Source organism: Eschrichtius robustus, chromosome 2 (assembly GCF_028021215.1).
Source record: "Eschrichtius robustus isolate mEscRob2 chromosome 2, mEscRob2.pri, whole genome shotgun sequence".
Lineage (NCBI taxonomy): Eukaryota > Metazoa > Chordata > Mammalia > Artiodactyla > Eschrichtiidae > Eschrichtius > Eschrichtius robustus.
The window spans coordinates 162,960,107-162,973,472 of NC_090825.1; the positions used below are offsets into that span (position 1 = coordinate 162,960,107).

At 45.3% G+C, this 13,366-nt stretch overlaps 1 protein-coding gene across 1 annotated transcript; it reads left to right on the top strand.

Moving 5' to 3' along the window:
- Positions 1–806: 806 nt before the first annotated feature.
- On the top strand, positions 807–8,150 carry LYPD8 (LY6/PLAUR domain containing 8). The gene is made up of 5 exons (XM_068534688.1): positions 807–861; positions 1,261–1,380; positions 3,214–3,375; positions 4,700–4,837; positions 7,915–8,150. Exons 1-5 carry the CDS (start codon positions 807–809, stop codon positions 8,148–8,150), a joined length of 711 nt encoding a protein of 236 aa, XP_068390789.1.
- The last annotated feature ends 5,216 nt before the right edge of the window (positions 8,151–13,366 follow it).

Genomic DNA, 13,366 nt, shown 5'->3' on the forward strand with positions numbered 1-13,366 from the left:
TTGATGACAGGCCAGTCAGAAGTGTGCTGGGGCTTCTGATTGAGCTCTGTAGGTTGAGTGTGTCCAGGTCCGGGGCTTTGGGAGTCATGTGTGTTGGAGGCAGTGTGGTTAGAGGCCTGGGCCAAATCCAGCTCTAGCCCCTCCCAGGAGTGCAACCTTGACTTTGAGTGCTTTACTTAACCTCTCTGGGGCTTGATTTCCCCTTTGAAATGAGGGTGATGCTGATAATAGTACCTGCCTGCTGGGTGGAGGAATTACATGAATCAATGCACATAAGTGCTTGGAACAAGAGTAAGTGCTCAATATGTGCCTGCTTGTTGGAGTGGCGATGGCAGAGACAGAGCTCCTAAGTGCATTATGTGAATGTGGCAAGATACCACCTACAGGATGGACATTATGCTCTGGGACATGAGAGCCCAGCTTTCTTCTTGGACCCCCATCCTCAGTGGGGTTGGCGGTCATCTTTCTGCCCATTTTGTACCCATAGTGGCTCTGTAGGAAATGCTCTGGGCTGTGTTTTGTACCTGTGTGTGGATGCCTTTGCAGGCATCTAGGATTGGGAAAATCCAGGCTTTTGTGGGTATAAGGGCAGGGTGGAATCTGCATCTTGGCTCGGTGCTCCCAGCTGAGGATGCTGATTCCTTCTGTCACAAGGATGGGCTGGGTCTGTTGAAGTTTGATTGCAACCCTAGGGAATATCACTCCCCAGCGGCCTTCTGATTCCCCAGACTGCCTTCTTTGTGTCTCTTCCGGCTTAAGGCTCTGCGGCCACAGTCCTCGTCCTCAAGAGATATAGGTCCAGCACCATGAAGGGCTTCCTCTTTGCTGGTATCATCGTCATGCTCACGGTTGCAGCTGTAGGTGAGGGAAACCACATGGCCCCCTTTTGGAATGAAGACCCCTTTTTCCACCTCACCATGGTCTTCTCACTCTTGGTGCCCTGGGATCCCCTCGTGTGACCTCTCATGTCAAGGTGTGGGCAGTGGAGGCTATGAGATCTCTCTGTGCACACTGCCCCCTGTGGTACCCACTCAGTGCTGTGGGTCAAGGTTGGGTCTTCCCACTGGGGAATGGTGGACAGTGGGGATAAACTTAATGGGGGTGGCTCCACCTCACAGCTTAAAGTTTGGGGGACCCCCAGAGGGAAGGGATGCCATCTTGGCTATTCTTTTACCCTGAGGTGAGTGCAGTGCTTTGGCCAGAGCACACTCTATAAATGTCTCCTGAATGTTGACGATGCCGAACATCTTGTCTTCCCAGAATCCTTGAGTTGTTTGCAGTGTAATTCGTTGACAGACTCCTGTGTTGACAGAAATGCCACTGAGTGTCCCGCAAATGCCAGTATCAGCTGTACCACTTTCTTGACGAACTTTTCTCTAGGTGAGCCTGGGGGATGCTTATCATTCCCATTTCTGGAACTTGCACAGGGCAGGTGCTGGAGGGGTTGGCCAGGAAAGCAAGGCTAAGGCTGGGCTGTGCAAGGAGAAAGGGAGTCATGAAGGCACCTCTCAGGAGGAGCAGAATGCAGGAGTCAGTAACAGTGGTAGAGCCAAGCAAGCAGACAAGCCCTGTGGCTCCTTGGATTTGCTGCCCCTGACTCAGACTTCATCCTAGACCTGTATTAGTGAACATGAGAAGCAGGGGCAGCTCTTAGCTAAATTACAAAGCAGGCAATTTGCTCTAGGTGTTTTCATTGTTTCATTTTCTGCCCCCCTTTCCCTCTTCTCAGTGTTCCTTCCTGTTCCAGATCCAACATATTTTCACTCAGACTTCCTTCCAGGATGTTCTGCTGGCATGATTGTTACCTCTCTCTCAGAGCATTTTGACTTACTTTAAACTTTTTATTATGGACATTTCAAACATACACAAAAGCAGGAAGAAGACTATAATGAACTGCCATGTAACCACCATCCTGTGTCAACAATTAACATTTTGCTATTTTTTCCCCATAGTATTTTATTTTCATTTTTAAGATTTTTATTGAAATATAGTTGATTTACAATATTGTGTTAGTTTCAGGTGTACAGCAAAGTGATTCACACACAGACACACACAGACACACATATATATGAATTCTTTTCCATTTTAGGAAAATGGATTCTTTTCCATTATAGGTTATTACAAGATATTGAGTATGTTCCCTGTGCTATACAGTAGGTTCTTGTTGGTTATTTATTTTATATACAATAGTGTGTATATTTTAATCCCAAACTCCTAATTTACCCTCTCCCCATAATATTTTAAAGCAAACCTAGATAGCATGTTATTTCCCCTATAAACACTTCACTATTCATCTCTGATAAGAACTTTTTCCCCCTTTTTATATAACTACAATACAATTATCACACCTAAGAAAATTAGCTATAATTTAAAAATTTCTTGTAATACCCAGGCCACCTTAAAAATGTTCCAAGTGTTTCAAAGATGTATTATAGTAGATGCATTGGAATTTGGATCCAAACAAAATCCTCACATTGCATTTTGCTGTTAGCTCTATTGTGTCTAATTTGTTTAATAATAACTAATATCACTTTCTTTGCTCAATCCCATTGATTTGTTGGAGAAATGGGGCCATTTATCCTGTAGCTGTCTTATATTCTGGCTTTGTTTGATTGCTTATTTGTGATGTCATTTCACTTGTTCCCCTACTCCTGGTATTTCCTGTAAACTGCACTCATGTGTTCAGTAGAACTTTCTTCAGTGATGTTAATGTCTATGTCAATGCTGTCCTATATGGTAGCCACATGTAGCTATTGGTCACTTGAAATATGGTTAGTGTGACTGAGGACTGATTTGTAGGTGGCCACATAGAGCTAGGGCTACCATATTGGATAGCTCTGGTCTAGAAGCTTGATTAACTTCAGGTTCAACATCGTGTTGCACATAAACCCATCACATCTACTTGGCTATATTTAGAGACACTAAGACTGTTCAGTGGGCTCTGGGTGTGGCAGCCTGAACCACCCACTTCTAAGCTCTCCATCAGCCTTTCACCTGGAATTTAAGCTGCATCTCTGATAATCTCCTGCTAAACAAAGGAACTACCTCACTGAGAAGGATTTTTCTTTTTGCAGGAAACTCTCTCCAGTGTCCCCCAAACTGCATTGAGCTGAGGGTGTGTTTTCTGCCCTTGCCTAAAGCAGTTGCTCTTCAGGACCTTTGCCCTCCCTGAACACTCTGTACCCAGGACTGACTGTGTTTGCCTTTGTGTAGGAGAACACATCACATTGTACAAGCATAAGGCCTGCTCTGCGGATAATTGCAGCGAGGGCGTGGTTGAGACCTTCACAGTCCACGTATCTCCTAATGAAAGCTTCCATTTTGCAAGCCAGTGTTGCCAAGGAAAGGCATGCAATGACAACAATGACACCATAGGTGGGTGCTGGCCACATCCTTCCTCTGTCCTCCCAGCTCCGTCCCTTCCTTCATCACCTATGGTTCTCACTCTTGGGTGGACATCTTAAGTCTAGGCACTTCAGTGCATATTTGGGTAACATTAACAGCTAACATACAACAACTACTTGAGAAACAAATCAGGAAAACCAGTGCTACTACCATGCTTTCCCCTTTCTCAGTAAAGACAGAAATCACAGCACTCTGAGATGTGTGGGAGGGTACTAGACGCTCATTAGTAGCTTTCAAATTGTGTGGCCTCAGGACGTCTTTCAAGACTCTAAGTCGTAAAAATTATTGAGGACTCCAAATAATGTTTGTTTCTGTGGACTATATCTATCAACATTTACTGTATTAAAAATAAGGCTAAGAAATTTAAAAAATATTTATTAGTTCACTAAAAAATAATAAAATGCATTACTTGTTACCATTAATAACATTTTTTTTACATAAAAATAACTATTTTCCAAAACAAAAAATATTTAGTGGGAAGAATAGCATTGCTCCATGTTTTCTCAAAGCTCCTTAATTTCTGGTTTAATAGAATAGAGCTGGGTTCTCAGATTTGCTTGTTCTCTTAGTCTGTTGCAATCTCACATGCCATGTAGCCTCTGGAAAACTCCATTGTATTTTCATGAGAGAAAGAGAGTAAAAGAAGCAAAGAACATCTAAGTATTATCATGAAAATGATTTTGACCTAGTGGACTCCCTGAAAGGGTCTCAGGGATCCCCCGGAGTCCCTGGACCACCATTTGAGAACTGTTGGCTTAGATCAAAGCCTTCTTTTTGAAGAGGAGAAAATGTGGCCATAGTCATAGAGCATTAATAACATAGAGTTCATTAATAGCAGAGCTGAGTCTCAATATAATTTTTTTTTTTTATCCAAGTCACAATGTTAAATAATGGCCTGTGTTCATTTGTTCAGAGCTAGATTTAGTAATAGTCACACACCTGTTGGCTAATGTTCAGAATAGCTGGCTACTGTTGACATTAGCTATAGATTGGTTTTAGCTCAGAATCTTACCTTTCCCTCCTCATCCCAACACCCTCACTGACCACAGTTCTTGAAGACTGGATGGTCTGTAAGGGCAGGTCTGTGAGGTTGTGTGCTGTAAATATTTTGGTGGGACATGGGGATGGGATGACTGGTATTTTTATGGCAGGATCTGAGATTCCTGAGCATGCAGAGAGACCCTGAGAGGTCTCTCTGGCTAGCGTCTTTGTCTGCCTTTCCCCTTCCACCCAAGGCAGTACTGTGATATTTGTGATAACACTGTTCTGAGTTAATGACTCTTACTCTACCCAGATCCCCCACAGGAAGAGGTGTCCAGCAACACAGAGTGCCTTGCATGTTATGGATCTAATGAAACTTCCTGTAACGGGGCAACCCGGAAATGTTATAAAGAAGAAAGATGTGTCAATCTAATCGCAGAATTTAAGAATGGTATGTCATTTCCTTTTTATGGGACTTGAGTTTAAAACATGTCATTCCTTGGATCATAAATTCTGGATTAACAAAAAAGGCCTGGAAGAGGTTAGTAGGAAGAGGGAATAAGGTCAGGAGGCCTTTGAGATAGTGAGGCTGTTAATGTAGCTTTGAGCTGGTTGCTATTTCTGCCACCTCAGTCCAGAGTTCATTCCTCCTGGGCTGTCAGTCTCTTGAACCCTGTTCTCTTATGGCTTGTAATCAAGCCAGGCTCTTTTAAGGGCATCATGTCACTCCTGACATTTATTTCTTTACTAGGGTGAACTATTCTGTAGGTATGGGTGGGTCTGACTTTTATTTCCTTTTATATGTACACTTCCCTTCTCTGCATGTCACTGAGAGGTATTGGCTTATGACAGCTTGAGTCACCTGGAAGGAAGAGTCAAACGGGGCTTTAATATCCAACCAATTGAAAAAAGAACAACAACAACAACAACAAAATAAAAAAGTTCTATTTAACACTTTAGCCATGATCTATTCCCCTGTGGTGATGGTGTACAACCAGTACAGCATTTCATACTTAAAAAAAAGTCATTGTAAACTTGAAAATGAACAACACTGATGATCGCTCTCCAAAAAAATATCCAACCAACTGTTCTTTTCTACAAAAGTAGTTTGATATTAACCATTATGAGATACAAATTAACCATCATACAATATAAAACCAATAAATATTATTCCTTAAATATTCAGGCAAATATTATGGCTGAATATTTAAATAATACATTTATTAATTAGGGTAAGTTAATTACTGTTAAAGGGCAACCTCCAAGTCCTATGGCTCAATGCAACATATGTTTATTTCTTGCTCGTGGTGCAGTTCATTGCAGAGTCCAGGGCCCTGGGTTCCTTCCATCTTGAGGCTCTGGCCCCTACCCACTCAGGTCTTGGCAGTTCTCTTCTGTATTCTTTAAGTCTCTGGCCACCAGGTGGGGGAAGAGAAGGAGTGGAGGAAGCAGGAAGGTTTTTACAGGCAACGCCTAGAAGTGAGTGCATCACTCCCTTCCACCTTCTGTTGGCTGGGACCCAGACCTAGCGGTGGCCCAGCAGGAAAGGAAGAGGCATGAAGCTAAAATGAAGAGCCAGTCAGTCTCTGCCACAATATGACTTAGATTAACGAGTTTAAGAGCGCTAACATCCAGGTACAATTTGATTTCAACTTTTGTTAAGTGGCAATTATAGTATCAGAAATCAATGCTTAATTGTAATTGCAGATTTCTTAGTGGGGCCAAGCATCACACTTCTGAACTTCTTTTTACTTTTAAAAATATAGACTTTATTTTTTAGAGCAGTTTTAGATTCACAGGAAAATTGAGAGGAAGATATAAAGATTTTTCCTATACCCCTTTCCCTTACACATATATAGCCTTCCCCACTATCAACATCACCCACCAAAAAGGTACATTTGTTACCATCCATGAGCCTACACTGACACATTGTTATCAACCAGAGTCCATTAGGGGTCACTGTTTGTGATGTACCTTCTATGGGTTTCGACAAATGTATAATGACATGTACCTACTGTTACAGTATCATACACAGTATTGTAGTTTCACTGACCTAAAAATCCTCTGTGCTCTGTCTGTTCATCCCTAACCACCGGCAACCTCTGATTTTTTTACTCTTTCTATAGTTTTGCCTTTTTCAGAATGTCATATAGTTGGGATCATATCGTTTGTAGCCTTTTCAGAGTGACTTATTTCACATAGTAATAGGCATTTAAGGATCTTGATGTTTACACAGCTCTGATGTTTAATTCTAAAGGTGTGCCTGAGGGCAACAATGGCATCGAAGGACATGTTCTTTCTGCCCACCCTATTCCCAGGTGTCTGCAGAGTCCCAGGCTTTGACTTAATCTGAAAGCCAGACAGATCAAAGCCATCATAAATGTAGGATTTTGTTTTTGTTTTTGCCCAAGCTGTATGGCACAGGGAGATCTGCTCGGTGCTTTTTGTCCACCTAGAGGCGTGGGATAGGGAGGGTGGGAGGGCGACACGAGAGGGAGGGGATATGGGGACATATGTATACGTATAGCTGATTCACTTTGTTATACAGCAGAAACCAACACACCATTGTAAAGCAATTATACTCCAATAAAGATGTTAAAAAAAAAATACTGTAGCCATGTGTCAGGCAACACATCTTCCTAACACACTCTAATTCAACCTCCAGCACTGATATTTGCTCTAAAGCAGCAATGAATTGCTTCCTTTACTGGGATGTGGAGGTTTCCCCCTCCTTCTCAGAGCACGTATGGAATCAGCCTTGAACTCAAATTGCAGCCCTGCCTCTAACAAGTAGCCAGTCACCTCCTCCGGCCCCTTCCTCCCCTGTGAGCTTCCTCTCCTCCAGGGCTGTTTGACTTGCAGCCTACAGAGCAATACTGGCACATAGTAAGTACTCAGTAAAAGGTAGCTGCAATCACAATCACATCTTCTTTGCAAATTCCCTTGTCTTTTCCTAGGACCTGCACCTTAAAACAGGGTTAAACACATCACAACACAGATTTAGAGTTAAGACACAGGGGTCTCTCTGCATCCCCTCTGGCTGTTTTTCCCTCTTCTCAGGGAAAACTCAGGCAGAGAGAACTCAGGTCCAGAGAGGAGTGGGGATGGAAAGCAGAGCCTAGAGGAGGAGAGGCCAGGAGCAGGTCTGAAGTGCTGACTCCCTCCTGGATTGAGAGCAGAGGACTACGGAGGGTCTGAGCCTTCCCTGGCTTTCACCACCTGCCAGCTACTCAGGAAAACACTGAAGAGTTCATTCCCAGGTCCAGTTCTAGCCCTAACCCGTGAGCTCAGGTTCGCATCCACCTCCAGGAGCCTCAGTTTCCTCCAGGACTGGTTGGGAGAGGGTATCTAGGCCCTCACCTCCACAGCCACTCTGCCATCACCATTTGGTGTTCTTGATCCTGGGCTCCTTCTTCCAAGCTCCTGTGTCAGGAACAGACCTGTTTCAGCTCTTGCAGGTCACTGAGAAGACTGGGGAGGAAGGGCGAAGGGGCTGTGAAGTCCTTACTGTCTCTTTTGCGTTCACAGAGACGAAGCTCGTGCTGAAAGGCTGCTCCAAGGTCAGCAACTCCACCTGTGAGTTCCTGGCTACTGGAAATCAGACGGTTGGAGGAGTCACTTTCCTAAAGTTTCAGTGTGGAGACAGCTCTGTTGCCTCCTCAACACCCACTCCCACTACCCAGACCACCCGTGACACTGGTTCTAAAGTCTTCTTCACACCCTTGACCCTTGCCAGCCTTCTCCTGCTGTGGTTGCTGCTCTGAGATCTGCACCCTCAAACCCTCCCCTCCCCTGTGTAACTGCTCAGTGAGTAGCAGTAGCAGTCACAGCCTTCCAGGTAATGCCCTGTGATAGCCACATTATTCTTTATTATTAAAGCATTGGTTCACTCAATGACCAAATCTGTCCTGATATGTTCTGGGCTGGGCTTCCTTCAAGCCACTGTCCAGCACCACTTCCCAGTTACTTGCCTCTGAAATCCTTGCACCTTTGTGTGTGGGCTCTCAGGACCTCCCTGATCCCTGTCTAATTTGCTTCTGAGAAGCAGACCCTTCCACCTTGCTGGCATATTTTGCTTACAGCCCTGCACTTCTGGGGATCAACATGCCACTGTCCCCATCCTCACACTCGGGGGGGGCCCCAGCCATAATGCCCTGTTTTGACCCCAGCACTGATATTTGGCTCTTCAGCAATTGTACTGGCTGTAGTCTCAGGCCCACAGTGACATTGTCTAGGACACTGTCACCACGAGACCCAAAGGGGGTGCACAGGGGTTGCTGAAAGCTGTCAGATTCCCCTGCCTCACCTCCCAGGCAGGGGCATAATGCTGTCAGTGCCCTGCTGACTAAGTGTCTCTTAGCCTTGTGCAGAATGGAACATGGCTACAGAGGCCCAGCCCCTTCTCTCAGAGAACTACAATCAAAGGCAGGGTCCTCGACTCCATAGCAGATACCCAGGGAGCAAGAAAACCATTCAGTCCAATATGCACAGAAGCCCAGTTTTAGTAAATAAGGGGGGGTCTTGAGCTGGACTTGGAAGAATAGGGTTTTCTGTAATAAAAACTTTTAAAGGTGCAATGCAGTGTGGGTCTTTCTTGTTCAGGCGTGCTGATGATGATTAAGACCAAAGCCACCAGAAAGGCCACCTGATGGTAGCTCATCACCACATTCATTTTCATTTATTTATTTATTTGAGTTTTTTATTTTGAAATAATTTTAGATTTCTCAAAGAGTTTCAAGAATAGTTCAGAGAGTTCTAGTACCCCATCACCCACCTTCCTCTTACATTCACATCTTACGTAACCACACTGCAATTACTAAAACCAGGAAGTTAGCATTGAAACCATACTGCTAACTAATAGACCTCATTTGACTTTTGCCAGTTTTCACTAATGTCCTTTCTCTGGTCCAGGATCCAATTCTTTGCATTTAGTTGTTATGTCTCCTCAGTCTCCCACACTCTGTGACAGTTCTGGAGTCTTTATTTTATTGACCAGTTATTTTTCAGAAATTTGAGCTTGTCTGAAGTTTTCTTATGATAAGATTGAGGCTATGTCTTTTTGGCAAGAATCCCACAGAAATGATGTGTCTTGTAGCCTTGCATGAAATGGAACATGGGTACAGAGCCCCAGCGCATCTTATCAGGAGTTACATGATGTTGATATATCGTATCAACTGGTGATGTTAATCTTGATTGCTTGGTTAAGGTCATATCTGCCAGGTTTCTCCACTGTAAAGTTACTGTTTTTCTCCTTTGCAATTAATAATAAGCTAAGTTGTGCTGCTGTAACAAATAGATCTTACTAAAAAAAAAAACTTAGGGGTTTAATGCAAGGAAAGTTGATTTCTCAGTTATTTAAACCTATATAGATGTTCCTGACTGGGCAGCTATCCTGGGCAGCTCCCCCCTGAGAGTGAGGAAGGGGCCTGACTCCTTCTATTCCACGGTTCTCCCATCCTCTGGGATTCTTGGGCTCTTAGTTAAGGGTTCTGCATCCAGCTGGCTGACATGCAAAGAGTCTAGAGGACCATGCAGCATGCCCCAGGGGCCAGGCCTCAATTCCATGGCCTGGGAGGAAGTAGTTTATCCGCATGCGCCTTGCAGGATCAAGGTGCCAGGATCAGAGCCAGTATGGCTTGGTGGTAAGGGACATGGCCTCTAGAGCCAGAGGCATAGCTTCAAATTCCAGCCCTGGAACCTTGGGCAACAGATGTCATCTCTCTGTGCCTCAGTTTCCCACCACTACTAGAGAGATAGTGATAATGCTTGGTGCCTGTGGTTGTAAGAGCTGCCAACATAGTTCCCCTTGTCAAGGAGTAAATACTAGTCAATGCAGATGACTCCAGTTTGAAAGCAGCTCTCCCCATCCTCTAAGGAGAGGGTGGATTACCAGAAAGAGTGATGTGGAAGGTGCAGCCCTGGCCCACTTCTCTCAGACCATGCTGACCTCACTGAGGTTATAGCTGCTTCCGTGTCTCAGGATTCCCTCTCCCTTTTCATCCCCTCCCCAGATCTCCATGGCTGCTGCCACCATGACTGCATAGGCCACAGCACAGCTTGCTTACATCTTCACATGGCTGCTGACTCCAGGCAGCCAAGGGCACCACCAGAGCTGACCTGCTCTTAGAACCTCCTGGAAGTTCCCCTGCTCAGGCTCGATGAGAAGAAGTGGTATTTTGGGGGAACTGCAAAGAGTCACACAGGAATGGAAATCAGGACTGAGGACTGGGAAGGCAGCTGGAAGGTGAGCAGTGCTAGATCCCAGGAGGTTCCACACATTGGAAAGACTTGGGCTTTAGACCGAGGGCTGAAGAGGGCCACGGCAGAGGTAAGCACAGAAGTAGGAGTAGGATTGGTTTTCCATTCGGGGAGGTTCTCAGACTGTAGGGTGCAGGTAGAAAGACAGCAGAAAGACAGTACAGGGAGGGAGTTTAAATGGAGAAGTAGTAAGGACATACCCAGGGCAAATGCTCTGTCCTGCTGCTATAATTGAGAGTAATTCACACCATTCTATGCACTTCTATTTGCACTGTTGGCTCCTACCTCCTCACCCAGAGTAGGGTCCAGGGCAAAGCACCACTCCTGCTCAATGTCTACATTCCTTTCCTTGGCTGTCCACACTTAACTCTGGATTCCTGTCTTCTGGGCAGGGTCTAGGACTTCCCACCCAGATAAAGCCCTTTGCTGCCAATTCTTCCTTAGTCCCAGCCTGGGCTCCAGCATAAGCCCTGTGTCTGAGGAGGTCCACAGAATTCTATACTCACATTGTACAGTGGGACAAATCATGAATCCCTGATTTTCACAGCTCTTTACAGTTGGTAAAGCTCTTTTGCCCAGGTTATTTTATTTTCTTTAGAATTAGCTTCATTCATATATTGTATGATTTACATACAATAAAAGGTACGTGTACCAACTAATGAGTTTTGACAAATGTGCCCATGTAACCACTCCTCCAGTCAAGATATAGAAGCCCTCTCCCCTCAGACCCGCATGGTTCCCCACTCTCCTTGGAGTCCACTCTACTCCAGCCCCAGGCTCCCACCTGCATCTCCGCTGTCCCAACCTGGAAGTGACAGGCAGCTCTTCTGCTCATATTCCATTGAGCTGAGCTGCTATTTGGCACCAACTGGACACAAGGCTATGGGCAACATAGGCCCTGGGGAGGTCAGCTCTTCCCAGCAACAACTCCCCCACCATGGAAGGGGGAGGTCAGGGGACTGTTTCCACCAGGTTCCAAGCCCTTCCACCCTGCCCTCCTCCCCCCTCCCCACTCACTTCCTGGGCCAGGATGACAGAAGGAGGGTGTGGGGTTCTCTTTTTTGTGGACTGGATATAGCACCTGTCGACTGAAAGAAAATGCACAACCTAGAAGCTGAGAATTATGTTTTATTGGGCAGACTTACTGAGGACTTAAGCCTGGGCTATAGCCTCTCAGATCTCTCTGAGGGACTGTTCCAAAGAGATAAGGGATGTCACCTACAAATTGGCACTTGCCATCTACCTTTACAAGGATCAAATTATGAGCTGCTGCAGCTGCTGACCTTCAACATCCCCTGAAAGGAGTTCAGGGTGGAGATCAGGAATGAGGCCCTCTGTACTCTGGAAGAACTGGCAGAACAAGTCTTCAGATAGTTAGATATTTTCAAGAGACAATTTCATAAGCCCAATTCTTGTATCTCCTCATAACCAGAAAAGCACTAAAATCCTTCATGGTGACGTCTGCTCCTTGTGACTAGCAGTAACCTTCATAGGACTAGCAGAAAGCTTCTGAAAAAAAAAAAATATGTGCTTGATTGCACGTACTTCCCCTTCACCAAAATCACGTATATATTGACCTTCCCCCCACCTCTTGGGAAGAGCTTCTCAGAGCTATCTGAAATGCTGTCTCCTGGGCTATAGTCCTCATTTTGGGCCCAATAAAACTTAACTCACAACTCTCACGTTGTGCATTTTTTTCAGTCGACAGGGAAGAGCCAAGATATATTGGAGTTTTTGCTGAAATAAAACTGTGTAGTGGGACATCAAAAGATTGCTGCTAATCACAAAAAACAGACATCTCAAGTTAATGATTTTACTGCTTTTCTATGTATGGGAAGATGCAACAGTCTGGGCTCACTGAAATTATCCCTTTGATATGCACCTTAACTATCTAGGGCCAGAATCCTGTTTTTCTCCTTCCTGAATTCCCCTCAGGATACACTATGGCGGGGTGGGGTGGTGGGGATGCAGAGAAGGGTGGGTGCAGTGGCTGATGGCTTTATGGTCACAACATCCTTTGTTAACTGAAGTGGCAGGCAATACTCTTTGTTCACACACCTCGCAGTTGAACTATGATCTGAACTAAATCTTCAAATAATTCTTGATCTGAAATATGAACTGAACCAAAGCTAAAACCACTAATCACTATGAGTCTTTTAAATATCTGTTTTTAACTGGATGAGTGAATATGCCCCAGGGGACTGTGAGAAGAATGCTGGTCTTGATATATTCTTCAGGGACCTTAAGCATCCAAGTGTGGCTGTAGATGTGAGCATGGGAGTGAGGAAGGTTGAGAGAAGGGAGGACCCAAGCAAGATGGGCAGTGGACTAAGGACATGGTTGCTCTTATGCTGGGGAGACCAGCTACTTGGGTCAAGTAATTCCAGGGGTTCTGGTGTCCCCAAAAGTGCTCCCATCAGGGGTGGAGTCAAGATGGTGGCGGGGGAGGATGTGAAGTTCCCATCTCCCCACACCTAGGGCACCTGCTGGACACTGGTGAGGGACCTCAACACCCAAGGAGATGGTAGTAACCCCCACGCAACTGGGTAGGATGAGGGGGGAGTGAGGGGGGAGAAGAAGTGGAGGCTGGACAGGACAAGCAAGCACCCCTGAGGGGTTGTTGAGAGGGGGGAAGCGTTCCCATGCTTGGAGGGACCCTCAGGGGCTTGGAGGATCATGGGGGAGTGCACCTAGCATCTCCCCTGCCCAATCAGGCTCCAGA

What these genes read in the sequence shown, in the direction of transcription:
- LYPD8 (XM_068534688.1), top strand. Translation starts at nt 807, where the DNA reads ATGAAGGGCTTCCTCTTTGCTGGTATCATCGTCATGCTCACGGTTGCA. An exon ending in GCTCACGGTTGCAGCTGTAG is followed by an intron (nt 862 to 1,260) that starts GTGAGGGAAACC and finishes TTGTCTTCCCAG; the next exon opens with AATCCTTGAGTTGTTTGCAG. An exon ending in CTTGACGAACTTTTCTCTAG is followed by an intron (nt 1,381 to 3,213) that starts GTGAGCCTGGGG and finishes GCCTTTGTGTAG; the next exon opens with GAGAACACATCACATTGTAC.